The sequence below is a fragment of the Fusarium musae genome, chromosome 2, assembly GCF_019915245.1.
Source record: "Fusarium musae strain F31 chromosome 2, whole genome shotgun sequence".
Lineage (NCBI taxonomy): Eukaryota > Fungi > Ascomycota > Sordariomycetes > Hypocreales > Nectriaceae > Fusarium > Fusarium musae.
Window position 1 is genome coordinate 4,802,580 of NC_058388.1, and position 24,819 is coordinate 4,827,398.

The 24,819-nt window shown below is 47.9% G+C and overlaps 7 protein-coding genes across 7 annotated transcripts; 5 read left to right on the forward strand and 2 right to left on the reverse strand.

The window, feature by feature from the left end:
• Positions 1-561: 561 nt before the first annotated feature.
• On the forward strand, positions 562-1,293 carry WC1 (blue light receptor; the record flags this gene model as incomplete). Its single annotated transcript, XM_044821112.1, has 1 exon — positions 562-1,293. The coding sequence occupies one exon, from the start codon at positions 562-564 to the stop codon at positions 1,291-1,293; it is 732 nt and encodes a 243-aa protein (XP_044685412.1).
• A 535-nt stretch (positions 1,294-1,828) lies between these two features.
• J7337_003397 (uncharacterized protein) lies at positions 1,829-3,258 on the forward strand (the record flags this gene model as incomplete). The annotated part of the gene is made up of 3 exons (XM_044821113.1): positions 1,829-2,250; positions 2,299-3,073; positions 3,127-3,258. 3 exons carry the CDS (start codon positions 1,829-1,831, stop codon positions 3,256-3,258), a joined length of 1,329 nt encoding a protein of 442 aa, XP_044685413.1.
• Positions 3,259-3,384: 126 nt separating this feature from the next.
• J7337_003398 (uncharacterized protein) lies at positions 3,385-4,386 on the reverse strand (the record flags this gene model as incomplete). Its single annotated transcript, XM_044821114.1, has 4 exons — positions 3,385-3,432; positions 3,507-4,004; positions 4,054-4,117; positions 4,256-4,386. 4 exons carry the CDS (start codon positions 4,384-4,386, stop codon positions 3,385-3,387), a joined length of 741 nt encoding a protein of 246 aa, XP_044685414.1.
• Positions 4,387-11,035: 6,649 nt separating this feature from the next.
• Positions 11,036-12,730, reverse strand: J7337_003399 (uncharacterized protein; the record flags this gene model as incomplete). The annotated part of the gene is made up of 1 exon (XM_044821115.1): positions 11,036-12,730. The coding sequence occupies one exon, from the start codon at positions 12,728-12,730 to the stop codon at positions 11,036-11,038; it is 1,695 nt and encodes a 564-aa protein (XP_044685415.1).
• Positions 12,731-13,126: 396 nt separating this feature from the next.
• On the forward strand, positions 13,127-17,403 carry J7337_003400 (uncharacterized protein; the record flags this gene model as incomplete). The annotated part of the gene is made up of 3 exons (XM_044821116.1): positions 13,127-14,283; positions 14,533-14,595; positions 14,646-17,403. The coding sequence occupies 3 exons, from the start codon at positions 13,127-13,129 to the stop codon at positions 17,401-17,403; spliced, it is 3,978 nt and encodes a 1,325-aa protein (XP_044685416.1).
• A 610-nt stretch (positions 17,404-18,013) lies between these two features.
• J7337_003401 (uncharacterized protein) lies at positions 18,014-20,351 on the forward strand (the record flags this gene model as incomplete). Its single annotated transcript, XM_044821117.1, has 2 exons — positions 18,014-20,210; positions 20,335-20,351. 2 exons carry the CDS (start codon positions 18,014-18,016, stop codon positions 20,349-20,351), a joined length of 2,214 nt encoding a protein of 737 aa, XP_044685417.1.
• Positions 20,352-21,357: 1,006 nt separating this feature from the next.
• Positions 21,358-22,113, forward strand: J7337_003402 (uncharacterized protein; the record flags this gene model as incomplete). The annotated part of the gene is made up of 2 exons (XM_044821118.1): positions 21,358-21,377; positions 21,507-22,113. 2 exons carry the CDS (start codon positions 21,358-21,360, stop codon positions 22,111-22,113), a joined length of 627 nt encoding a protein of 208 aa, XP_044685418.1.
• Between the last annotated feature and the right edge of the window lie 2,706 nt (positions 22,114-24,819).

Genomic DNA, 24,819 nt, shown 5'->3' on the forward strand with positions numbered 1-24,819 from the left:
GCTTTTCAGGGACACGATTACGGCATATAAAGTATCGTTAGATATGGCGTTGAGTGTCATGACATTGTAAGCGCGCCGTGACATCTGTGGTTATCCTTTCCTAACTCCCTTGCCATTAGTTCTACTATTGCATCAATAAACGAACGCACCAAAACATTCGAAACAGACTTCAAAGAGGAGTTCAAACACATCAAGTCAAGATTACAAGCTTTAGATAACGATCGTATCGAATTGGCTAGTGTCGCAGGCTGTAAAGGCTCTGAATGGTATGGAACAGAGGCCGACTTTGCAATGAAGCGTTTTCTCGAGTATACAGAATCATTCTGTGACTCACCTCCAGCATCGTTCCCTGGATCCCCGACTCTAGATCATTCTAAAGCCTGCGATGAGCTCGATACACAACATAGGTCGCCAGGTACAGCATCATCACGCCAACTCAACGACAACAACAGCACAGTACCATCCAATGGAAAGAAATACGTGGGGTTATTTAGTGAAACAGACCATCCTCAGTTTATCGTCTATCCATTCAATTCTGATTTACCAAAGGATGAAGAAACCATGCCAATGTGGCAGGAAAATTCAATGCTGGGACCGGCAGATACATTCGTCGATTTAGAGTCTGGGAGCCCTTCTAACACTCAGCCTGGCGCCAAGACCCCGGACCCAGCCACGAATCAAGACAAAAAGGCGGATCAATCGTCTACGAACAATGTTGCTTCTCCCAAAGCCTCCCTTGAGTCGACACATCACGAAGTCAAGGCCCAAATACCTACTGCCCCAATACCCAGACCGATAAACATCTACAGCAAAAGTGGATTTGACGCCCTCAAGGTACTCATGCTGGCTATCACTCGGAAGAATTCCCAATTCGATATCGGCCAAATCGACATGTCATGTTCCTTTGTCGTCTGCGATATTACGCTTGAAGACTGTCCTATAGTTTACGTCTCTGACAGCTTCCAAACTCTGACGGGGTATAGTCGACATGAGGCTCTTGGTAGAAACTGTCGGTTTCTCCAATCGCCAGACGGCAAGGTTGAAAGAGGTTCCCCAAGGCCATATGTGGATGACGGTACTGTGTACAGCCTCAAGACAAATGTGGAGGAGAAAAGAGAAACACAGATAAGCATGATCAACTATCGGAAGGGAGGTAAGCCATTCTTGAACTTCCTTAGCATTATCCCTATACCCTGGGATACGGACGAGATTCGTTACTATGTTGGTTTTCAGATAGACTTGATTGAGCCTCCCACTGTATTCGTGCCAGGAAACATATGGACACAGTTATAATGACCATGATTATAATCTTAAGCGCGATTTCAATATACGCTGTAATGAGGACTGTAGCTAGGGCGAGTTTGTTTGAGATAAGTATTAAGTTGCTCCGGTATATTAAATTGGATATTATTAGATATATACCTCTTCGTGTAAGACCTGGAGATAACAGTATCAACTAGATTATCCCAAGTTGTCTCTTCTCAATGGAGCCTGCTAATTGATAGCAATGTTCTTAAGCAAGGGCTAGATTTGGGTGGTTCTCGTACTTGGAGCCAGAGTGGATCTATTAAATTATGATATTATGCGTTTTGAAGGTACTGTTTCGTAAATATGCAGTGCACTAAGCACACCATGTCAGCATGCCGTTTATACCCCTAGCCGTAGATGTAGGCCAACCCATGACGCACCGCAGAATCCTCCCAAAAAAACACTGTTCAACGCCGACGGGCTCGGACTGGCTTGGAAAAAGTATTTAAAAAGAACCCTCCCTCTTCTTGATGCCAACAAATAAACCCATCCCTAATCACTATATCACGAAACTATCATCATGACTTCGAACCCCAATCCTTTCTCCTACAACGACCATTCCGGGGATGAGCACGAAGACATGGAGCAAAGTTCAGACTCCACTTTGGACAGCTTCTTAACAAGCCATTCTGGCTTGGGTGTTGCCCCATCACCACTTCGGCTGAGAAGCCCAGTTGTCATTCCCCAGAGATGCCCCGGAAACAAAGAACGCGGTTTCGTAGAGGCATACGCGCCTGATCTTCAGGCTTTTGGTATTGATCAAGAAACATTCCTCGCACTCATACGATCTATCAACAAAGCTGCCCAAGCGTCTAAATGGCTCTATGCCATACAGGTGGCTGCTATAGGCACCGGATTCATTCCCAATCACATCGCTCTAGGGGTTTCCACTGCCGTGCAGATCGTCGCCGGGATTGTCGCTAAGACGGAGACTCGATGGAAGTAAGGTTGTTAGTTTCTCTCTCGTTCTTGTGACTGATCTTTAAATAGAACCAACTCGTTCATGGATCGAGCAAATATCAGTTTCTTCCAGCCGCGAGGACTGTATTGTCTCCTCATGTCCTACAATCCCATCTCCTCCAGCAACAAAGAAAAGACTGACCCAGTGCAAGCCATGTTGAAGCATAAGTCGACAGCTGGAGCCTCGTCCAAGACCAGAAGAAACCTGCGAAATCCTTCGGCTGGTGTGTCCCACGGCCAAGACGATCTCCCCGACTCTGTTGCGACTCTTATCTACCCAACCATTGAGCGGACGACTCAGAACTCATACAAGAAGAAAGCGGTGTTTGCCAAGCTGAACGACTATTTTGATCAGCGAGCTCAGGCACGCTACGTAGGCAGCAGCACTCTTACACATTGCCCTTTAGTCTCGTTCGCTGACTCTAGATTTACGCAGGCCTCTGAAAGTAATGGAGACATACTCTCCACCACACCGCAAAAGCCTTTCTCGAACCGCTTCCTTGACCCAAACCATCCTGTCTCTAACGGTGGCTTACTTGGCCTCTTATCTGGGGGCAAGCTGACACCAGACCTTCAAAAGCAAAAAGAAAGTATGCGCTCTGCCATGGCCGATCAGGAACAGCTGATTCGGGACCAACAGTCTGCCCAGATGGCAAATCTCATCTCTATGCTCCAAGGCATGGATCTTACGGCTGAAGAGCAGCAAGCCTATATCCAGCAATATGAGAGTGCATACGAGATACAACTGCAACAGCTTCAGGATCAGTCTGAGCTGTTAGAGAACGGACAGCGTCGAATTAATCGTGTATGCCATCCGATGTAAAGTTATAGACAGATTGTTAGCTGACAAAGAGCTAGAACATTCTCTATTTAATGATTGTCAACCTACCTTCACCTGAAGAGATGGAAGCGGCTCAGAACGGTAGATCGGTCACGGATCTTGGAAATAATGGCAACGGCGTGACAATTGCAAGTGTGGATGTAGAGTAGACATGACATGGGTTTGCACATGGAGCCTCAGCGTTATAATATCGCGCGTGAATAAGTTATTTAGTTCTTCGTTTCGCTCTATTCATGACCACTCGTGTCTCATTAGCGCTCTGCCACGGCCACGTCTCAAAGAATGCCCGTAGCTGGCTGCCGTGATTTGGGTCCGTAAATATCCTGTAGAGTAACTCTTTTGACGTCTCAAAGGCAGCATGTTCTTGTCTTGCGACAAAGCTTACGACCACACTAACCGGAAACCCCACAAAGTTGATGAAGATGGCCCCCATATCAGGCCTCTGAAAGAAGGGAACCATGAGCAAGACTTTACGGCAGTACAGCCAAGCCGTAGTGTCGTCGGCCATGATTTGGTACAGGAGGCTGCAAGTCGCCCAGTAGATCATGCCCAAATGAGCCATGGCAAAGTCTTCTGGGGACAGAGAGGAATCCTGGGTTGCAGGGATCGATATCAACTCTTCGGCGAAGCTGACACTAGCATCGCCGAGAGAATTGCACCAGTTGCGTAGATCTTCGCGGCAAATTCGGCATCTTTCCTGCAGCTGCTTATGCAATGACTCCTGCTGCGTGGCATCAGCAGCTTCTCGCTCAAGGTCTTCCAGGAGACCAGGAATCTCCAGAAGTATGTCCACCAACTCGTCCTTCGGAGTCTTTGGTACCGTGGACCATGGTATGGACTTCCACCCTGGGGTGTCAAAAGCCGACCGTTTACGGTTATGAATTTCAGGGTAAATCTAGAGACGAATCTTAGTATGGGGTTAAGATTACCTGAATCTCTCGTACCAGATGTAGGCGACCGTCTGCAAATAGCTGGTGAGCAATGCCTTCTTTGTAGCTCTCTGGACCTCTGGCAAGGATAATGGCTTTTTGTCCTGTCGAGTGACGAAGCCAGGTTATTCCGTGGAGGCAAGATTGACGGCCATTAGATACTTGAAGTAACTGCGCGGGTCAGTCAACATGGGAGGACAACAGCACGGGGATTAACAGTACCTCAAATGCTGCGAGAAGCGCAGATGTCATTAGCCTAGGTTCTTCTGTCGTCTGTTCTTGTTTGATATGCGGCAAAGACCGAGCCAGGATCTGCAGCGCCTTGGAGTACATATGAAATGCCTCCATAATGACAGATAACTGTTTCATTTGCTGCCCAACCAACGCCAGTGCGTTGGCGAGAAGCCCAGCACGAACGCCCTCATCGTTTTTGGCCAAGTCTTGCACGACTTGTATCCACCCCGTAGTCGAATGCCTAGTGGCCTGCAGAGAGAACATCTGTCCATTATTGGGGAGGAGGAAGCGCCAGTAGAGAAACAAGTACCTTGACTCCGCTGCTGTGCGTTCTAGTGATAGGTCAAGTAATGGCGTTGATACCGCAGTCTGGTCTGGGGCATGTGGGGGAGAATGCGATCTACATGACAGAGCGCCGTGGCCATGTTGGGTCCGGTTGACGAATATTGGAGGCCTTTCATAGCCTCCACAGCTGAGTCCAGCCCGGGTGCATCGGCGACACCAGGGTCGAAGCTGATCACACTGGAAGTAAATCAGCAGACAGATACTTGACCGACAAATGTAAGAACTTACCTCAAGCTTACGACTCTTGCAGGTATGGCAAGCTTTCGAACGACCCGGCACTCCGACCATGACTCGACCTTATGGGTGAAAAGCTGGTATGGCGATGGGACGGAGAGTTGTTATTGGGCTTAGCCCCTCAGTCAGATATCTCCTCGGCTACGCGTGTGCCGATCAGCTGTCGGAATGGTGGTCCTGTCCCGCACAATGCTTCCCAATTTGTCTTAGCTCATTGACTACTTTTGTTTGCCATTTACGTCCAGGGTGTGGCGAATGAATATAGCATATAGCGATGTTAACTATACTTACGATATCATGGAATGGACTTTCAGTAATTGCATATCGTTAAATACTGATTTCGAAGTCTGATTCTCCTAAGGGTTTATATTATTATACAATTCAGCTGCCTCTACATTTACTTAAACACTAAAGCCCATTTAGTACCGAGTATCTATAGTAGTAGTAGATAAGATTAAGATATATATTAATTAAGTCTTCAGGTTTACAGTATCTTAATAATATATATTAAGTAAATATAATAAAAGGTTTTAATTAAGTTTAGGGTTTATATAAATATATATATATATATATTTAATAAAGATTAGTTTTTAAAAAGGTACTAAACTGCTAGTTATTAATATATTAAGTTACTAAAATATAGTATCTATTAATAACTATTAACATAACTAAGTTATATTCTTTAAGTTTATAAATAACAAAGGCAACTTTTAAATATTAATTTTCTTTTTTAATCTGAAGATAGATAGGCAATTATCATTATTGCGGTTAGATCGTAGTGCCTCATGTATTTATACCTCCTGTTTTCTTATCATATTTGATTCCAACTTTTCTATCTTCCTTAACCTCACCGCATGACAAAGGTTCCAGATGAATACATAGCCCATTACCCCAGCTACCAGCACTGCAACCGCCGCGATCGGCCCAACAATAGCCAACACAGTAAAGCACATTGACGCGCTCTGGAATGCATCGCTATCTTGTAACATCGTCGTGGCTAGCCCGACTTGCATCGCAGCCAAGATGAGGGCAAAATAGACCGTTGCCACTGTGATGGGCGCCACCATCTGCTTGAAGAAATGACGGTAACTTGAGTATGGGTTCAGATATCCGTTTACGAAGGCGTGTACACCACCAGTGCGAGAGCGGAACCGCCATATCCATTGGATCCGGGGGAGCCGAAGATTGCCGTATTTAAATCGTGGATTGACATCGAGGCCTGATGCTTCAAGATGGTCGGTGAAAGAGGAGACGAAGGCGGTCCAGCGCTCCCAAGTCATGGATTCAGAAAGAATGCCCTCTGCTTTTGCAACCTTCCAGTCGGACTTGTCTTGGATCAGCCATGTATACGACTGGACCATACCGGCAGCAGTTGCCCATAAGTTGTCGTCACCACAGCACAGATAGCGCTCCCAAAAGTCAAACGACAGTAAATAATCTGGACATGGCTTCACAAACAGCCGATAATCATCCCAAAGCAAGTGCAAGTCCGCTTGCTCATCGCATACAATCTTCCGACCGTACACGAGATGCTGATGTAGAGGTCGTCCAGGCATCGGTTTCCCGACCATCCAAAGCTGGTTATGGATCTCGTTGAGCCTAGACACGTCTAGCTCGACTTGTAGGTATTTCTCGACACCATAGTTGAATTTTAGTCGATTCAGTTTCCCTTTGTGTGCATAAACAGCAGGCAGAACAAGACTGTCTGGCTTTGACTTCGCGAGAGTACTCGACTTTTCAGGGATGTGAAACAGTGATACGGATTCATCGAATGGCACTGGTCTGGCGGTATTTAGAGTCTGTTGGCGAGAGATTCCGTGCATTGTGGACCGGGGAAGAAGATCCTGGCTTTGGACTTTCTCGAGTATTGTTTTTTCGGAGTGATTGTACAAAAATACAAGCGAAAGAAGCACGCACAAGGTCGGCCATAAGACCAGGATGTAGTCTCTGTTAGCTGACGTCACGGTAACCCTTGCTGATAAATGTTGATGGTGAGAATGATCAATTGCTGCGAAATGGTTATGACGAAGGAACATAACGTCACTGTGCAGTTCATAAAGTCATTTCGACCAGCTGATTGGTTGCCCTTATGCGAAGGCAGGGGATCTGTAAGCACTTGGGTCACGGAGTGCCTAGAAACGGTGATTTAAGCCGTTGATGTGCCAGCTGTGCCGCAATGACAACGTTAAGCATGCTGAGACATAATTACGAACAGGAATATATAATGTAAGCCTATTTGACTGATTTCTCAACTGGCTGGGAGCATTGGAGAGAGGGTATTCCCTTTCATATCCCCAGAGCCCTCGTAGAATGATTCAGTTCGCAACAGTCAGCATCGCTATTCATCATGAATGCTATATATACGCTCGAAGCCAAGGCCCTCGCAAAAGACGAAGTGCATAGGAAAAGGCTTGAGGAACAGGTCGAGCGACGCAAGGCGCAGGAGCAAGACAAAAGCAGAGGAGAAAATGTGTGGTTCTCTCGTCGGATCAAAGACGGCCATTTATACCACTGGGCATTATTCATGTACGGGAAGAAATACGAGCTGAGACTCCCCTCGCGACAGAAGTACAAGAACCTACCAAAAGGACATCTCGTTGGATCTTTGGTACCGTCATTCGACTACTAGAGCAATATTGCGCCGTGGTCCATGCAGGAGGAGATGATGCGGCTTCGGCAGGAGAGCCTTGATAGTGAGGGCAAGCCGTATGCCCAGGACTACTACATCTGCCAGATCGGCTGGACCAAGCTATCAGAAGCAAGAGTTGACGAAGAATGTGAGGCCGCTCATAAATCCTTTGGCGTATATGTCCTCGGTTTCAACGACTGTCAGAGTTTCTTGCGGCAATTTGCGAAGCGGATCATCAAACAGCCTGAGGACTGCGCCCTCGACTTCTGGTGGTTTGAAAAGAACATCCAAACACCATATCATGAGTTACAGATAATTCCTGCTGATGAGAATATCAAGGCTTTTCAGTTTTATATGCGGACAGCCTTGTATGGTTCTGTGGGCGCGACAGTCGGGGTAGCAGGCGCGACGTATGAGCACCAATATCAACCGCAAGAACCAATGACGAACGCAGCCGACAGTAAAAACGGCAAGGATTCAGCTGACGGTGATGACGGATGTTGCGATTGTGATGGATGTTGTTGCTAAAGCAATATGGCGACTTCCTATTTATACCAGCAACCCTTATATCAATATAATAATGAAGATCAAAGTATTTAAAAACAAACTGAAATCTCTTTTGACGGCAATTAACATAGAAGTTTATATCAGCACAACTTCCTCAAGCTCTTTGCCCTTCAGACTATGCAAATTATCAGACAAATCATGCATATTACCATCTCCTGCCTGTGCTTTGTAATAAAGAAACCCCAAGCCTTCTCTTCTATAAACAGTTGGTTCTCCAGAGCTTTTTGAAACAATGAGCACGCAATAGCCAAACTGATTGGTATTTAACTCAAAGTACTGAAGGTTCTGTCGCATGTCGCCATTTCCATTCTCGAAGTTGAGTATAGCAATGCCTACAGTATGTCCTCCAAGTATGACTGGTCTGTAAGACGTTCGACGGATCTTGGAGAAAGGTTCTGTAGCCATGAAACTTAACGAATGCTTTGGCACAGATAAATCTTGGCCAAGCTTTCCAATTTCGGGTAGTGTCTTTGGAATGCCCATGAAACTCATTGGCACCGGTTGTTCGATCCAGCTAGGTGTCCCGTGATTGCTCTTGTGCGAAACGCGACGAAGTTGCCACCGAGAGGCGTCACTGAAAGCCAAACTTGATAGATCCTCACGCAGTTGACGCCCAAATTTGTTAGTGTTCGTACCTACTGCATACCTGCTGGGAACAATGCAGATGACAGCTCCATCTAATGATGCCCATGACCAGCTTGGCGCACGAGGTGAGTCGGGCTTCTTAGTTTTGGTTCCGTCAGCTACCACCCAGCATAAATTCTCAGTGAAAGTAAATCCCCATAGGCCAGCAAGATAATCATCCGAAAGCCGACGCTGTATGATCGATGCAATGCCAGCCAGGGCTGGAAGTCTATCCGTTGGTCTGGTTAAAGCGCACTGAGAATACCATTCGACAATCTGGTGCCACTCTCCGATATTGTTCAAAGGTTCCGATAGCGTAGCGATCTTAGGTCCAAGTCCGGGGGTGCCTTCAAGAAACTCAGATCTCATCGTGTCTAAAGAAATAACCTGATTGAACTCGGTTTCAAAATAAATTTGTGATGGAAGAAAATGAAGAGTTCTCCTCGAGAGCAAACGCTCTTGTAGAACCCATCCTCGCCAGTTGATTGCGCTCTCATGTACAATGGCCCGGGAGAACTGACTTGGCAATGAGAGCCCAAAAGCCTGGTCGTGTTCTCCACGGAGAACCACCATGCCTTTGCGAAAGGTCCTGTGCAGAAACCCTTTGTTCTCATTGTCTCCGAGATGGCATGCGATAGTACACATGGAGTTCTGGTAGATGTCCCCCATAAGCCTTGACTCACGCTGCCAATCAGCCTCATCATCTTGTACAATGCAGAGAGAGTCAATCCACAGGTATCGGACACCCATTTCTCGGCATATGACGATAGCTTCTCTGAAGGTGCGGGAAAGCTTTTGCCACGGAATAACTTTTCGCTGGTCTCCTATATTATTTCTCGTTGTCGTGATATGGCCTGTTGAGCTCCAGCGATGGCTCAAAGTCATGTAAGTGCCCAAGGTTTCCCTGCTCGGTTCAAGCAGCCGAATTGGTTTCGACTTTAAATCATGCCATGTATCGTCTTTCTCTCCCACATCTATCACGCGCGAGGGCAGAGTATTTATTGCGGCGCCACGGGTACGCACATCTTGCCAGAGAAGCATTCTGGCGTAATAGAGCTCCGAAGTTCCCCAGAAGAGGTCACGGCTTGGTGAACCAAGACTGGATATATTTGTTAAATAAGGCGAGCGACATGGAGCACAGGCGTTCATTAGCTCGGAATCTAATCATATGTCAATCCTGGTTTTCTTCCATTTCCAACCAGAGTAGGAACTTACCGAAATCAGGATACACTTTCAACACACAATAAGCCCTCGGTGATACGTAAACATCGATAACGGTCACCGAGTCCTTCCGGCCCCTCAGAGCAACCCAACCTGGAATCCCTGACACGAAGCGATTGTTGAAAACCACGCTGCTGGATATCTCTCTATCAAGCCGATCGGGATCGTATTGATCCGTTACGGCAGCGGATGTAGCGAGGAATTCCCTCTGCAGCCCTTTGCGCACAAGGCTGCATAGAGCGCACTGAGTAGCGCGTGATGCGAGCTCCAGATACCCGTTGATATGCTTTTGAAACTCCGGTCCTAAAGGAAGCCAAATCTTCTTGCAGGTATTACAGAAACTTTGCACATCATCATCAGTGACCGACTCACTCTGTGCGCTGTTAAATTGAAATACACAAAATGATCACTGGAATACTCACTTCAATCTTGGTGACATATTGCAGCAACGTATCGTTGCTCTGAGCATACATCCTTCAGTGACGATTCGTATCATCGAATTAGACGAACAGCGAGAATTAGGATTGAAGTATATATGATTAAGAAAGCAGCTTTACATATCGCTTTATTTACCCTGGTGGGGGCCTCTGATCTCACCAAAATAAGACGAGGAATGACAAGATTGTGTTGCGAGGTGACCTAGCAACTACAATTACAATTACAATACATTTCAAGCTATTAAATTTCAGTTATGCGGCTCGGCTCCCACGAGGCTGCATCTGAACCCCTGGCAACACCAGCAGCGCCGCCGTAGCGGTGAATGACCCTGGCTCAGTTTCCGGCCAACACTTTAGCTTACTGCATAACAATATCCCGGTAAGTCCACGGTAAAGACCCAACAAGGCTTTCGACCAGGCACCCAAGGCGGGTCCAAGCCACTTCGATGTGCGCACAGCATACCCTGCTAGCCTGCAAGGCAATAAGCAAACTAGAAACAAAATAACCCCCAAAAAAGTCCCTGTGCATATTATTACACAACGGATCTTCAGGATATGATCAAGTTAAAATTGCTACTTATCTTGGGCTCAGAACGGTAGTATTCATCGTTGGACTACGGAGGTGGATTATTAGCCAGCTAAAGCACATATATGACATGTCAGTGGCATCCCTTATATCGTAGAATGTCCATTGGACTGGGCTACCTTAGGTTTCAGAAAGGGGGACAACAACATGATCATTGAACGCCAACGCCGGATGCCAATCCTCCTGATCTTTGCTGACTCTCGCAGCGCTCTTCAGACACCAGCTCACAGCATTGGCATACGCAGTCCCAACTCTAAATGCAAATTGCGTGTCTGCAACTTGAGCTGCCCACTTCTGTACATTCTTTGCCTCTTCTTCCCCGAATGTGTCGCCTTTGGCATACGGACAGACATCCTTTAGTGGCTGCCAGAATGCAATCTCTATCAACACCAGCCCGAATGAGTAAATATCATATTGTGTCATGTATCTCTTTGCCTCACTACCGATGTAATCAGGATGCCGATAAGTGCTTCGTTCAACCTGTGCTGACGTCTTGGCGGCATCGATATTGGACTCTTCAGTATCCTGACGGGAGAACTCGAAACCAACGACGGAAGGACGAAGCAGATCAGTACGAGGACCAAAATACACGATACTGTGACTGCTGATAGCCTTATGTACCCAGCCACTGCTGAATAGTTCTGAGTACGCTGAGGCAAGGGAGAAGGCGATTTTAGTCCGGACTTCGAGGGGAGCCAGATGGAAGGATTCACGGCCTAACCGCTCGTGAAGAGTCATGACTCGAAGGTTAAGGCTAGATGATATGAATGAAGGCACCCCATATACGATCCACCAGCATTTGTTAACTTCATCTTCAGCAAAGCCGATGGCTTTTAGGATGCAGTCGCTTCTGCCTGGCCGAAGCATGGCAACAAGGCGGCTCAGGCGCATTTGCAGCTTTGAGCGGTTGGCCATGGACCGCTCGTCATCCCATGACTTCTTCTCGAACATAACCAGTTCGCCAGTCGCCTTCCTTGTGGAGACGAATCTGTCCCTATCTAGCGTTCCCGATCGCATAGCAAAATCACTCATATTTAGCTGGGGGTTGCCGCGGAAGAAATTTGTCGTACTCGGAGCTGCAGCAACTGACTTCCTGTCCACCAGCCCGCGGAGTGATGATTCCATGGCGGGACTTCCCTCGAGGGCATCTCGTAGGAGGGAGACAGTGTTCTCATCATCGGCCTTCCCGACGATTATGATGTTGACTCTTGTCCAGTCTTGTTTGTACTGAAGACTCTGGCGCTCTGGTAGAAGTTGGTTCAGTTTGTTGGTGTACCTCTCCAGCTCAGCCACGCAGTCGCGGAACTTAGACTTGTTTCCCAACGCCCATCGTAGTCGACCTGGCAAGGTGACCTTGAATGTCCCAGCCGGGAAGAAAGCCCTCTGTTCCTTCGAGATCAAAGACGGCGCCCCATCCTCCACCTGTTTCCCAGAAAGTGCCAGGCCTTGCTTATGAAGTTCTTCATTCCACTTGTAGGCTAATTCCTTTTGCCTCCGGCCTACATCCTCCACAGACGTCGACACGATACCGAATTTGGCTTGTAACTTGTTCAGGTCCTGGAAAAGTGCGCTTATGCAGTCGAGCGCATTTCGTATCTCTGGGAAGATTGGGTGTAGAGCTTCGATGAGTCTGCCTTGCTCCAACCCCGCACTTCGACCCCAGCACTGCAGACGGAACTGCTCGAGCTTGAGCTGCACGAATAACTCCTCACACTCTTTCGGGAAGTGTATCGCTGTGAGGACTAGGTCGACTGCTCGTTTGGCGCCTTCGTAGGTGATTTGTGTGAGGGCGATGATTGAGCCGGGGTCAAGCATCGTGTTTGGCTGCGATGTTCCTGGCTGGGCTAGTGGTGTGAGCTAAATAGGATAAGGCTGGTTGACGGATTGGATTCTGATGTCGTCGGCCTTCAGATCCGGTGTGTTTGAGGTTACACAATTGATGTCAAGTTACACAAGATAATTTTGTCAAAGTCATAATCAGTGCAGCCTGATTTCACGGTGTTACGTGGCATGTGCAGCAAGAAAGTCCAGAACTGAATGGACTGGGCTGAGCTGAACTTGGGTGGCTTAGGGTAGCCAATCACAATCATACCATCACCGTTATCATGCTATGCAGGCGCAGCGCCCAAGACATAACGTAGCCAAGGCAGATTTCGTCCTGAACTTCCCTCTCTTCGCATTCTGAGCCCATCATCCCATCAAACACTCGACATGGAGACTATCATAGACCCCTTCAGCCAGATTTTATGGCAGGCTCCTTCGACGCTGCCAGAGAGCAGCGTACAGCTCCAGCCAATAGAGGAAGAAGTCAGAGAGCAGCTAAATCGGAATGAAAACAGGTTTCCAACCTTTTTAGCCCATGTCTCATCCCTAGAAAAGAAAGGCCGCAATACAGAAACCGTTTTCATTGACGAGTACATCCAAGGCTTCACTGAGCGATCATTCATCGACCGCGGGGCAACCTTCTCAGTGGAACGAGCCATCGCAATCCCAAACCCTCAAACAATCAACTCCGCACCGTCAGTCATCCGCCAAAAGCGTGTCGTGGCTTTAAAAACAGTTCGAATCCAGTCTCAGTCTGATGATCTACCCAAAGCAGGCTGGGATCACGTATTGCTCGAAATTCGCGCTCTTCTTCACGAAACCCTCCGATATCACCCTAATATCGTGCGACTCGTCGGCTTGTGCTGGGGACCCAACGGAGCATCCGGAAGCGTTTATCCTCAACTCGTCATTGAGCATGCTGAGCACGGAACGTTAGAGGATCTTCAGAATAACTCGAAATCGCCTCTTTCGTTCGCTGTCAAGCAAAAGCTGCTGTATGATGCGGGGAAAGGTCTCTCGATTATTCACGCCTGCAGCATTATTCACGGCGACATCAAGCGCCAGAACGTGCTGATCTTCGCCGATAAATCCAGCCAAGGGGCTTATGTAGCTAAACTAGCTGATTTTGGAGGCGCTGTCTATGGTTCTGAGAAGTATGACTCTTATCGCTTCATCTGCAAGACACCGAGATACGCGGCACCGGAAACCGACGGCATCGTTACTGCTGAGGCCGCAAAGCTATGCGACGTTTATTCTTTTGGGTTACTTGCCTGTGAAACCTTTGCAGATGGGGACTTGGCCAATCTTCATTATGAATTTAGTCCTCGGCGGGAGGCGTCGGGTTCATCGGTAACCCTGGCTCAATTGAAGCGGTCGGGACGACTTTTACACAGAGCGACGTCTATGATTCAGGATTACTTTGATATGCGTGAGATTAACCAAGATTGTACGGAAATGGTTCTGTATGTTCTCGAACAAACTATTCAAAAGAACCTGACAGATAGGTCCTTGGGAAGGGCACAGGCTGCTCTTAGAGGTGTCCCGTATGTGAACTTACCCATATCAAACAAAGTGCAACCCGGCTGATCTCTTGCTGCCCAAGTCTTTCGGATATTGACGACTTTTTGAGCAATGTGGACCAAATGAATCGCAAGTGGAAGGAAGTTGAAGACAATGAACCTCCAGTGAGTGGCCTTCTCCCCTCTAACAGTTCCTCCCCCAGCGTCAAGACATGAGGCGGCGAATGTTTTATATTCCGGACTGATATCTTGTCAGGGAAAGCACGGAATTAGTGCAGATGGTGCTGGACTATTCTTGGGCACCGTGGGAGCTACTTATGATCCTCAAAATAACACGTAAGAGATACAAACCCCAGTGGACCTACCTCTACTGAGACTTGTCATAGCCCCGGCTTTCGGCCCATTGTCAAGGCCCCAGTGAACCCGGGGTTCGTCTTTGAGCCTGAAAAGCTAAAGAATATCTTGTCTTGGCAGCAGCAAGAGCATATACTCCAGGCTCTTCAAGTGATCTCCGAATCTGGTGATCATAGCCGTGACGTGGAGCTCCATAAACTCTTTGCAGCCTGGTTCCTTTTCCGATGCCATATAGCCGAATTCGGCACGTCTCTCGACCCCGAAAAAGCGTGTACAGCGCTTCGAAGAGCTGCAAGCGATGCGGTTACTGGATCTGATGATTCGAGCGGGTTTGAATATCTCGCAGCATCTTGTGTATGGCGCGTGAGCCAAGCCTTGGGACATACACCACCTGAGCTGATAGCTGCCTTTCCTTCTAGTCTACAGTGGGCTACTCTTCGAGGTGGATGGCAAGCTGGTCAAGATCTTGAGGACGCTTTGCCGCTGTTGAGTGATGAACAGAGACAAAATGCAACTGAAACGTACCAGAATGCCCGGAGACTTGCGAATTACTTCAGTGGTGTTCCTGGTTCACTTGCCTTTTTGCCGCGACATTTGAGAAAAGAATTTTCGGTCGATAATGCGGAGACACTTCAAAAAGAACTCAGAGAGGAGCTTGGAGGACTCTATGAACAGTCGTTGAAGAGCTCACCTGCAACGAACGAGCGTATTCAGCAAGTGACTTCCTTCGACAGGATCTTTGTCAACAGCCGCGGGCATGGAGTTCTGCACATGGCGGCAGCCCGCGGACAAGCCCTGACGATTGAACATCTTATCAACACGTTCAAGCTAAACATCGACCTGCCAAACCAAGACTGCGAAGAAACACCGTTGGTCTGTGCCTGTCGAAATGCGCACTTGGAAGCATCTCTGGCACTCCTTCGCCACGGCGCGAATCCGAAGGGTCATCCTCTTGGACAAGACACTCCTCTACACTGGCTCTGGAGATTTGAACAACACGAGATGATGCAAATGGCTCGAGGCCTGCTGGACGCCGGCGCCCTGATCGATGCTCCGTCGGGTGGTATGAGAGCCGAGGTTCTTAAAGCGCACGCTGACTGGGAGGGAACCATGTCTATTCAGACCACACCTTTGGGTCGATGTGTTCTCTTCCAGAATATCCACGCTGCTCAAGTACTCATTGCACTTGGAGCTGACCCTATAATTCAAGTTGATGGAAAGTCGCCTATCCAACTTGCCGCTATGCTAGCATTGCCAAATTTCCTTCGACTGTTCTTATATCAAGACCATGATGAGTCCAAGATCTCGGGATTGTTTAATGGTTTTGATGACCTCACACTTTTGAAGGCGACTCAGGAGCAAAAGGCTGGTAATAGAGATACGTTTTCGTTGCTTAGCCGACTCATCAGAAACGGCCCGAGATATCGTTCTGATGTCGAGGAAACGTTCGCCATTTTCAAAGAGCAGAGAGAACTAATGGGAGCCGCCTCTTCCAGTGGATCATCAGGAGAAGCCTTGTGCATGCAGATTCGGCTTGGAAATCGTGATATTGTCGCAGCGTTGCTGAAAATGGGCCATAATCCGTCTGGCTCGCCTGATCATCGGCCCATGCGTGAAGCGATCATACTCAATGACGAGAAAGTATTTCGACTGTTGAGAAACTACGGCTGTGAGATCGAAAGTTATCCTGAGTGGCCACGGACTCTACTCCATGACCTGGCGGCGAGACCGGCTTCTTCTCCCCCTGGGATTGTCATAGCGGAAGAGCTCATAGCGTCAGGGGTTTCTGTTACGGATCATCCAGCAGGGACTAGACCGCCTGTTGTTGAAGCTATCTTACATGGATACATTGACCTAGCGAATCTCCTCATACAGCATGGAGCGCGAATCAGCTGTGCTTATCAGTTGGGACCCGAGCTCCCAAGGATTTCCGTCTTCAAGGAGCTCATTGAGAAAAGAACAGAGACATCGCTGTCCATCTTGCGGTCTCTGCTGACGCCAAATGATTCAACATCGGATCGAGGGTCCGTCCTACATCACAATGAACAGTTTGACTTTATCGTAGATCACATCGGTGACCCCGCCGAACAACAAAGTGCATGGACTATCCTTGCTACTTCGCCACCAGCACGCAAGAACGTAGTGGAAGCAGAGATCTACATGGCGCAAGTTCAATGTATGCTTGCAGAGAATTCACCCTTCGCTACCAAAGAGTGCATAAACTTTGATCATCCGAAGTCTGGCACCGCCTTGTGCCGAGCCGCTCTGTTCCAAAACCATTTCCTTGTCGGAAAGCTGCTACGTAGCGGTGCATATCCCAATATCAGGTTCCGTCAAGACTTTGGACCTGCACAACGATACTTTGGCAATGGTTCACCAATCAATCTCGCGCTGGGTTGCTATGAGGTTGCTATTGAAGGCTGGAGTGAGACTGTGCCAGATTCTATGCTGGAGGACATGAGAAGTGTTATAAATGAATTAGAGTCTATTCCGGACTATCCGGAGGAAGCGCTTACTCGCGGAGAGGCACTGAGGAAGCGGCATGAGGATATACTAAAGCTGCGAGATGACGGATGGGATATGCAGGCGCAGATGGCCAACATGAGCATTGAGCAAGGACCGGTTGACCTATCAAACATGAGCGCGGTGCAAGCGCCAGACCTGGAAGAGTCTCAACGGGAGATGTTCCAGGCTACAGAGACGATTATTCGGTGGATGTTTAATTCGCAGCGCTACGGAACAATTGGGCGAGCAGAAATGGCCAGGATAGCAGAAGGCGAGAACGCATAGTCTATCCCAAGGTAATCACCAGTCTATATCAGTATCCACGCGCTGTTATCAACCTATTCCTGATAAGAACCCTCGCGTGACTCACAGTAGCACTCACCCACCATCCCAACAAAAGATCCAGCTTCCTATCTTGACCACAATCTCAGAACAAATTTGGTACTTCGAGATGCGGGGATTGTCTCGCGTGCCTTGTTTCCTCGCACTGATGGTTGCCACGTGCCGGGCCATCTCCTTAAAACAGAACATGCACTGCAACCCACACACGATCGGTTAAATGGCTGATATCTCGAATCGGTAGGATTTCCGTATGCGAGATATCGTCAGAGGGGCAGAGATGCATATTCTTGGCTCGTTTGGGTAATTGCCTCGGTTCTCGTATATATAATGACTTGTAAGTAATTGAAAGGGGATTTATTTCTGGGTTTTGTGAATGTGATAGCTGAAAAGTATGCGACTGAATTGAGGCAGACCGCCTTGTAGCCACTTATCGCATCACTTTAAGCCACGACCAAATGATGAGTAACTACTATAAATACCGGTAGTCATCGCGAAATTCTTGGACATGATTCTTAAAAGTCAAAACATTCGTTGACCCAATTTTATCGTGGTCATGATGTTCACCGCAACTTATCGCAATCTTTCTTATGTGCTCCTGTTATACCTTGGCCTCACCACCTTCCTATTCCAGACAGCATCATGTCTCGCCGTCCCTTCATCTGAAGATACATTCAACGATAATTCCAAGCGGGCTGATGACTCTGGCGATGTTTACTTGCTTGGTGTCGGCAAGGCTGATGTGACCGGCCCTGTCGTCGAGCTCAATCTCATGGGATATGCCGACCTAGGGCAGATAGGAACAGGTCTGCGCCAGCGCCTTTACTCTCGCGCTTTCATCGTGGGTAATCCAGATGAACCTGAGGAGAGGTTTGTATACTTGGTTTTGGATACCCAGTCTGGAGACACTGCTGTTCGCAGAGGTATCCTTGAGGGCATCGCAGCTCTTGGATCTGAATATTCGGTCTACACTTCTGACATTGTCGCCGTCACCGGAACGCATTCACATGCTGGGCCAGCAGGTTGGAATAACTACCTCATGCCTCAGATCTCCGCTCTCGGATTCAATCAGCAGGCGTACCAAGCTATCGTCGACGGCGCAGTCTTGTCCGTCAAACGGGCACACGAAAACCTCGCCAAAGGCCGTCTTAGCGTAGGCAAGATCCGCATTGAAGATGTCAACATCAATCGAAGTCTTTATGCGTACCAGGCTAATCCCAAGTCTGAGCGGGACAAGTACCAGGATGAGGTCGACAAGGAATTAACTATGCTCAAGTTCACTCGCGACTCGGATAACAAGGTCACTGGTGTGCTGACATGGTTCTCGGTTCATGGCACAAGTCTTTACATGAACAATACCCTTGTCGCTGGTGATAACAAGGGTGTGAGTGCCTATCTACTCGAGCAGGCTGTTCGTGGCACCAATGGAGCGACAGATGATTTCGTGGCTGGCTTTTCACAAGCTGCCGTCGCTGACACTACGCCAAATGTCGAAGGAGCTTGGTGTGAAGATGGTTCGGGACAGCAGTGTGACTTTAAGGACGCGACTTGCGGAGGCAAGATTGAGACCTGTCACGGCAGAGGACCTTTCTGGGGCTTGAATGACGGAGGCACCAAATCATGCTGGGAAATCGGTCGTCGCGTCTTCAAGCAAGCCGACAAGCTGTACAACCAGATGCAAAGTGGAGATGGCGTTCCGGTCACCGGAAAGAATGTTCTCGGATATCACTCTTTTCATGACTTTTCCGATTTCTCCTTTCAGCTACCCAACGGCACCTCTGCAAAGACGTGTGCTGCAGCCTTCGGGTACTCCTTTGCCGCTGGAACTACCGATGGCCCAGGGTATTTCGACTTTAAGCAGGGCGACTCCGGCGAACCCGATGCTAGTCCCTTCTGGGCCCTTGTATCAAAGTTCTTGCGCAATCCTACCAAGGAGCAAGTTGCATGTCAGTCACCCAAGCCGATTCTCATTGACGCCGGTGAGATTACACTACCTTATGCCTGGGCTCCCAACATTGTGGATATCCAGATGCTGCGTGTTGGTAATTTCTTCATCATTGTTTCAGCACCTGAGCTTACCACTATGTCTTCGCGACGTTGGCGCAAGAGTATCAGTGATGAGATCAAGGATAGAGGTGGTGTTGAAGGTGATCCTATTGTTGTCGCTGGTGGACCGGGCAATACCTATGCGCATTACTGTACTACACCTGAAGAGTATGATGTGCAGCGCTACGAAGGTGGTTCAACTGTCCACGGTAGACATAGTCTTGATGCGTACATCAACCTGACCACGAGCTATCTCGGATACCTCCTCCAAGAAAAGGGCGCCTCAAAGCCACCGACTGGCCCATCTGCACCTGATAATCGCAAGAACTCCATATCTCTCACCACAGGCGTCGTTTACGATAATCCCAAGATCGGCACCAAGTTCGGCGACGTTATCAACGATGTGAGCAAGTCAAAGTTTGCAGTTGGCGATACCATCGCCGCTACATTCGTTGCAGCCAATCCACGGAACAATCTTCACCTGGAGGATACATATGCGGCGGTTGAGAAGAAGGACGGGTCCAAGTGGGTTCAAGTTCGGACTGATGAAGATTGGGATCTTGTTTTTGAGTGGAAGAGACTTGATGGGTTGCTTGGGTCTAGTGAGGTTGCTATCACGTGGGAGACGGGGTGGCAGGATGCGAAGGATATTGGTTCAGGAACGTACAGACTGAGCTACTATGGGGATAGCAAGACTCCTATTACGGGTAAGATCAATGCGTTTACGGGTAGGAGTAGTGAGTTCACTATTGCTTGAGCCTCTTAGTCAGTATGTAATCTGATCGCATTAGCTCAAAGAGACTTTAAATTTTGTCAATATTTACATTAAAGGAGCGAGTGAGATTTAGTCTGGCTGGCATGCCTGGTAAATTATACAGACAGACTCTTAGCGCAGAAAGACGCTCGCTATCACCATAGTCTGCCAGAAACTGAATTCTAATCCTTTTCTAGGAAAGGTTTCAAAACAAATGGCAGTTAGGCATCTGGTTTCCAAAGCGTGGGAAATTGGTTTCGTTCCCTGTTGATCGGATACTTAATAAATCCCTAAATCGATGCGGCAGATTGATAATCCCTCGGGAGGTAAGATGAGGGGCCATACTTTCTGATGCAACATGTCAGACCACCGACCCATGCAAGGCCACGTACGTTTCTGCATGTTGGTTACTGGGAATCCAGGATAGCCAGTGATATTGACTCTCGAAAATTCGCTTAACACACAGCATGCATACTACCTACGCAATCATTTGCCATTCCCACCCGCAGATTCCCCCATCTTCACTTATCCCTCATTGAGCGATTTTCAGGTCATCAACTTTAACATGTCGACTGTAGAAGCAGATCCCGTGCTTCATCCTGACGAGGATGTAAGAGCATGTCTAATCCATCAAGGTTAAACGCTGAGTAAGACTAGGTCGTCGATGATGCAGACTCATCAATTGGGACAGTGCGCTTCTCAATCATCCATATCAAGAGACTCGGCTGACAGGCGACAGGATGCCGCCTCATCAACAACCAGCATCTCAAGCTCCATCTTGAATTTTCGGCTTGAGAACGGTAGAACCTACCATAGCTTCAAAAACGGAAGTAAGAAGCATTACCATCCTCTGATACCAATTTCTGACCACCTCACTAGAATATCATCTGCCGAATGACCAGGTTGAAAATGAGCGTCTAGGTACCGGATTACGACGGTGTTTAAGCATTTTGCTGACAGATCAGACCTCCAGCATAACCTTTTCCTGTTGACATTTGGCGATAGACTGGGCCTTGCTCCGCCAAATGAACCCGGCGTAAAGGTCGGAAGTGTACTCGACGTGGGGACAGGAACCGGGATATGGGCCATTGACTACGCTGATGAGCATCCAGAAGCTGAGGTTTGTCTTATACTGGCTGATCCTTCTGGGTTCCTACTAACTGCACAGGTCATTGGGGTCGACCTTTCGCCAATTCAGCCCGCTTTGTGAGTACCCTCGGGTGATACCTTTTCCCGCTAATACCTTTAGCGTCCCGCCAAACCTTCGTTTTATTATTGATGACATCGACGAGGACTGGGAATATGGTCAGCCGTTTGATTATATCCACAGCAGGATGATGGTCTTTAGCATCAAGAATTGGAAGCACTACATCCGCAAGATCTTCAAGCATGTATTCAACCTCCACGTCATCCATAAGACTAACCTTTATAGTAATCTCAAGCCTGGTGGCTATGTCGAGATTCAAGAAACTGGAGGCATTATTCTCTCCGACGACGGGACTCTTACGCCTGACCACGCCCTTTCAAAGTGGTGTAACCTCCTCGAGGAGGCTTTTACTAAGCTCGGCAGTACCTCCATCGAGTTCGACGAGATCAAAGCTATTATGCAAGAAGTTGGCTTTGTCGATGTCGTCGACAAAAGATTCAAGTGGCCTACCAATCCCTGGGCTCGAGATAAGAAGTATAAAGAGTTGGGAATGTGGAATAACTACAATGCTTCGAACGCTTTGGAGTCGTTGACCATGGCGTCGTTTTCGAGGGCTCACGGATGGTCGCGGGAGGAAGTTATTACGTTCCTTGTTAATGTGCGGAAGGATCTAAATAATCCCATTGTTCATGCTTATAATCCCATGTGAGTATCACAGACGCTGATATGGACTCGATGTTAACGACTGGTAGATGTTCTATCTTTGGAAAGAAACCGGATATTTAAGAGAGACAGGGGATAAGTGAAGATCCTAGGTTTGTGCTTACTGACTCCTGTATGTGAAAATCAAGAATGCTGGCGAACTATCTGATCCGATCCAATGCTGTGTCGTGATTAATCTATGTGTTAGTAGCCTATGATCTTGGGGGCTCCACGTCCAAACTGATGTCTTCATGGTACTCCATGAGTTCCGTGTCATGTTCCTGTTTTGGCTGTTCAAACGGCCTACTCTCAATCAACACTAGAATACAGAAAAAAACCTCCAATCCTTACTAACTCCCTTGGCAAAAAGGAACAGAAGAGCCGATACTGCATATGCTGTGCCACAGAAGAGAACCAAGGCGTTGTAGTGGTTGCCGTCACTTGTTCCTAAGATCAATCCTGAGATAGGAACTCCGGCCAATGTGGCAAAGCTCACCACACCGTAGGCCGTTCCATACCTGGTAGCATATTCCTCTGTTTTACAGAGCTGGGCTACACAGACTGGCGTCAAGCTGAAAGCAGTACCGCTGAAAAAGCCATAGGTTACAGCGAAGGAAATGACAACAACGGCGTTAGACCTCGCATGAAGCCATAAACAAAAGATTGACAAGGTAGAGAGAGTCGCGCAAATGATCATGACGTTGAATCGACCGAGTTTATCAGCAACGATCCCAGGTAGACAGCGTCCCAGGGTAGATGCCGAATTCAGAATCGCCAATACGTTGGGAGAGAGGTCACTCAGTCCATGGAAAGAGGTGTATGTAGTGATGTATGCTGGTGGTACCAGCACAGCCCAATCCAAAATGAATATTGCCATCATTGTAAGCGCAAGTCTTGTGTCTTTGAAGCCCTTCCAGTCGAGAACAAGCCGCGAATTGGGATTTGCCGGAAGCCGTGTCTTGAGCAAGGGCAGACTGGCTAGGAAACAAATGAAGGTAATGAGCGCAAAGCATCGTATTGTCCAGGGAAATCCAATTCGACGCGAGAGATGCGAAAAAGCAAGGGGATAGCAGAGACCTCCGATGCCACCGGCAGTTGTTGCTAGGCCAGTCGCCAATCCGCGATTTTGCATGAACCAATGCCCAAGCGTGGCGATGCTGGTGGTCCATATGATCGAAGACGACAGACCTCCCAGGCACCCAAAGGCAAGCATAAACTGGTAGTATTCTTCTCATCATGTGAGGTTAGCGTGGGGCCCTGCTTATCTCGCTCAAATGGGGACTTTCTCACCTGTACAGAAACTCGTACATATCAGCGACACGACTAAGCCGCATGCTCCAGTGGGAAACAAGTATTCGAGACCATACCGATCAAATATTGGGCCTATAGAGGTGTCAGATACCTTGCTCTGAGAGTTTGATGCTTGATATGAGAGGTTTTACCCGCCTGGATGCCCCCAAAGAAGAAAAGAAAAGCAAAGGTGCTGAATATCCACGCAATTTGGGGCTCCGAGTACTTATCGAGCTGATTGGCCAGGAGCCATGCTTGGAAAATACCAGTCGAGTTGAGGAGGCCCGAGGCTGGGAACAGTGCCAGCCATGCACCCAAAACGACGCTATATGCCTTGAACCCACGTTCAGGGTAGGACTCGAAAATGATTGGATTTACGGTGGAAGACATTTTGAAGCTGATATGATCGGTGAGTCACGCAAAATTGTGAGAGGTTATTGGGGATTAGATACATTTGCTTGTCAATCGAAGGGCGTATTGCGGGTCAACTGTAGATTACTAGTTAACAAAGTAATAATATTAACTACAAAAGATATACTACTGTAGATCATTTAAATACCTCCAGGTTTAAATATACAAAACATTTATCTTCCGACATCAAATAATAAAACAGAATAACAGTATAATTTCAAGTCTGTCAGAAGCTAATTTTTTATTATTTAAGATAATGGTCAAGGAACTCAATTTGCACCTTTATGTTTTGCTCAAAGTAGTCTCCTGTATAAAGATCAAATTGACCACATCCATGCAGGTAGAGTAATTGTTTAGGTTCTCGCGCCTTGTTAAAGGCATCCATTTGTGATGCCGTTTGCACCAGGACATCGTTGCCGGGAACAACAAGCAAAAGTGGTGTTGGGGAGACTCTATAAATCATAGACTGGCCCTCAAAGCTAAGCATGTGCAGCTGGGTCTGCGAAGTGATGTAGTTCTCCCAGCGACTTCCACAGGTCTTTTGAAGACTCATTATATCGTATGCATCCTGGGGATTCTGTAGAGTATGGCAGACACGTGCTTGCCCATATCATGCTCTGAGACATTGTTAATGATGGACTTCGTCAGGATAGCCTGCGATCTAACTGACCTGGCAGTTTTCCTGTACATATGAGCTATTAAGATACGCCATGAGCGCTTCGCCCCTGCTCATGCTAGTGGCAAAAAAAATAAAGGGGCCTGGCTGGTTTCTTTCTAACAGCCCCGCCAAGTCTTGCCCAAGCTCCTTGAAGCCAGTGGGTACTGTAGGGTCTTGTCCAGACCAGTCACTCTTGCCAAAACCTCGCCTGCCGGGGGCAATTACACGGTATCCATGAGTCTGGCAAAGTGACAGTAGAATCAAGTCGTACATGCGAGAAGAGAGAGGCCATTGGTGAAGAAGAACCAGAGCCAGACTCTTGGCTGGGTTGGTTGCTGGGGTTCTGCCTTCTGG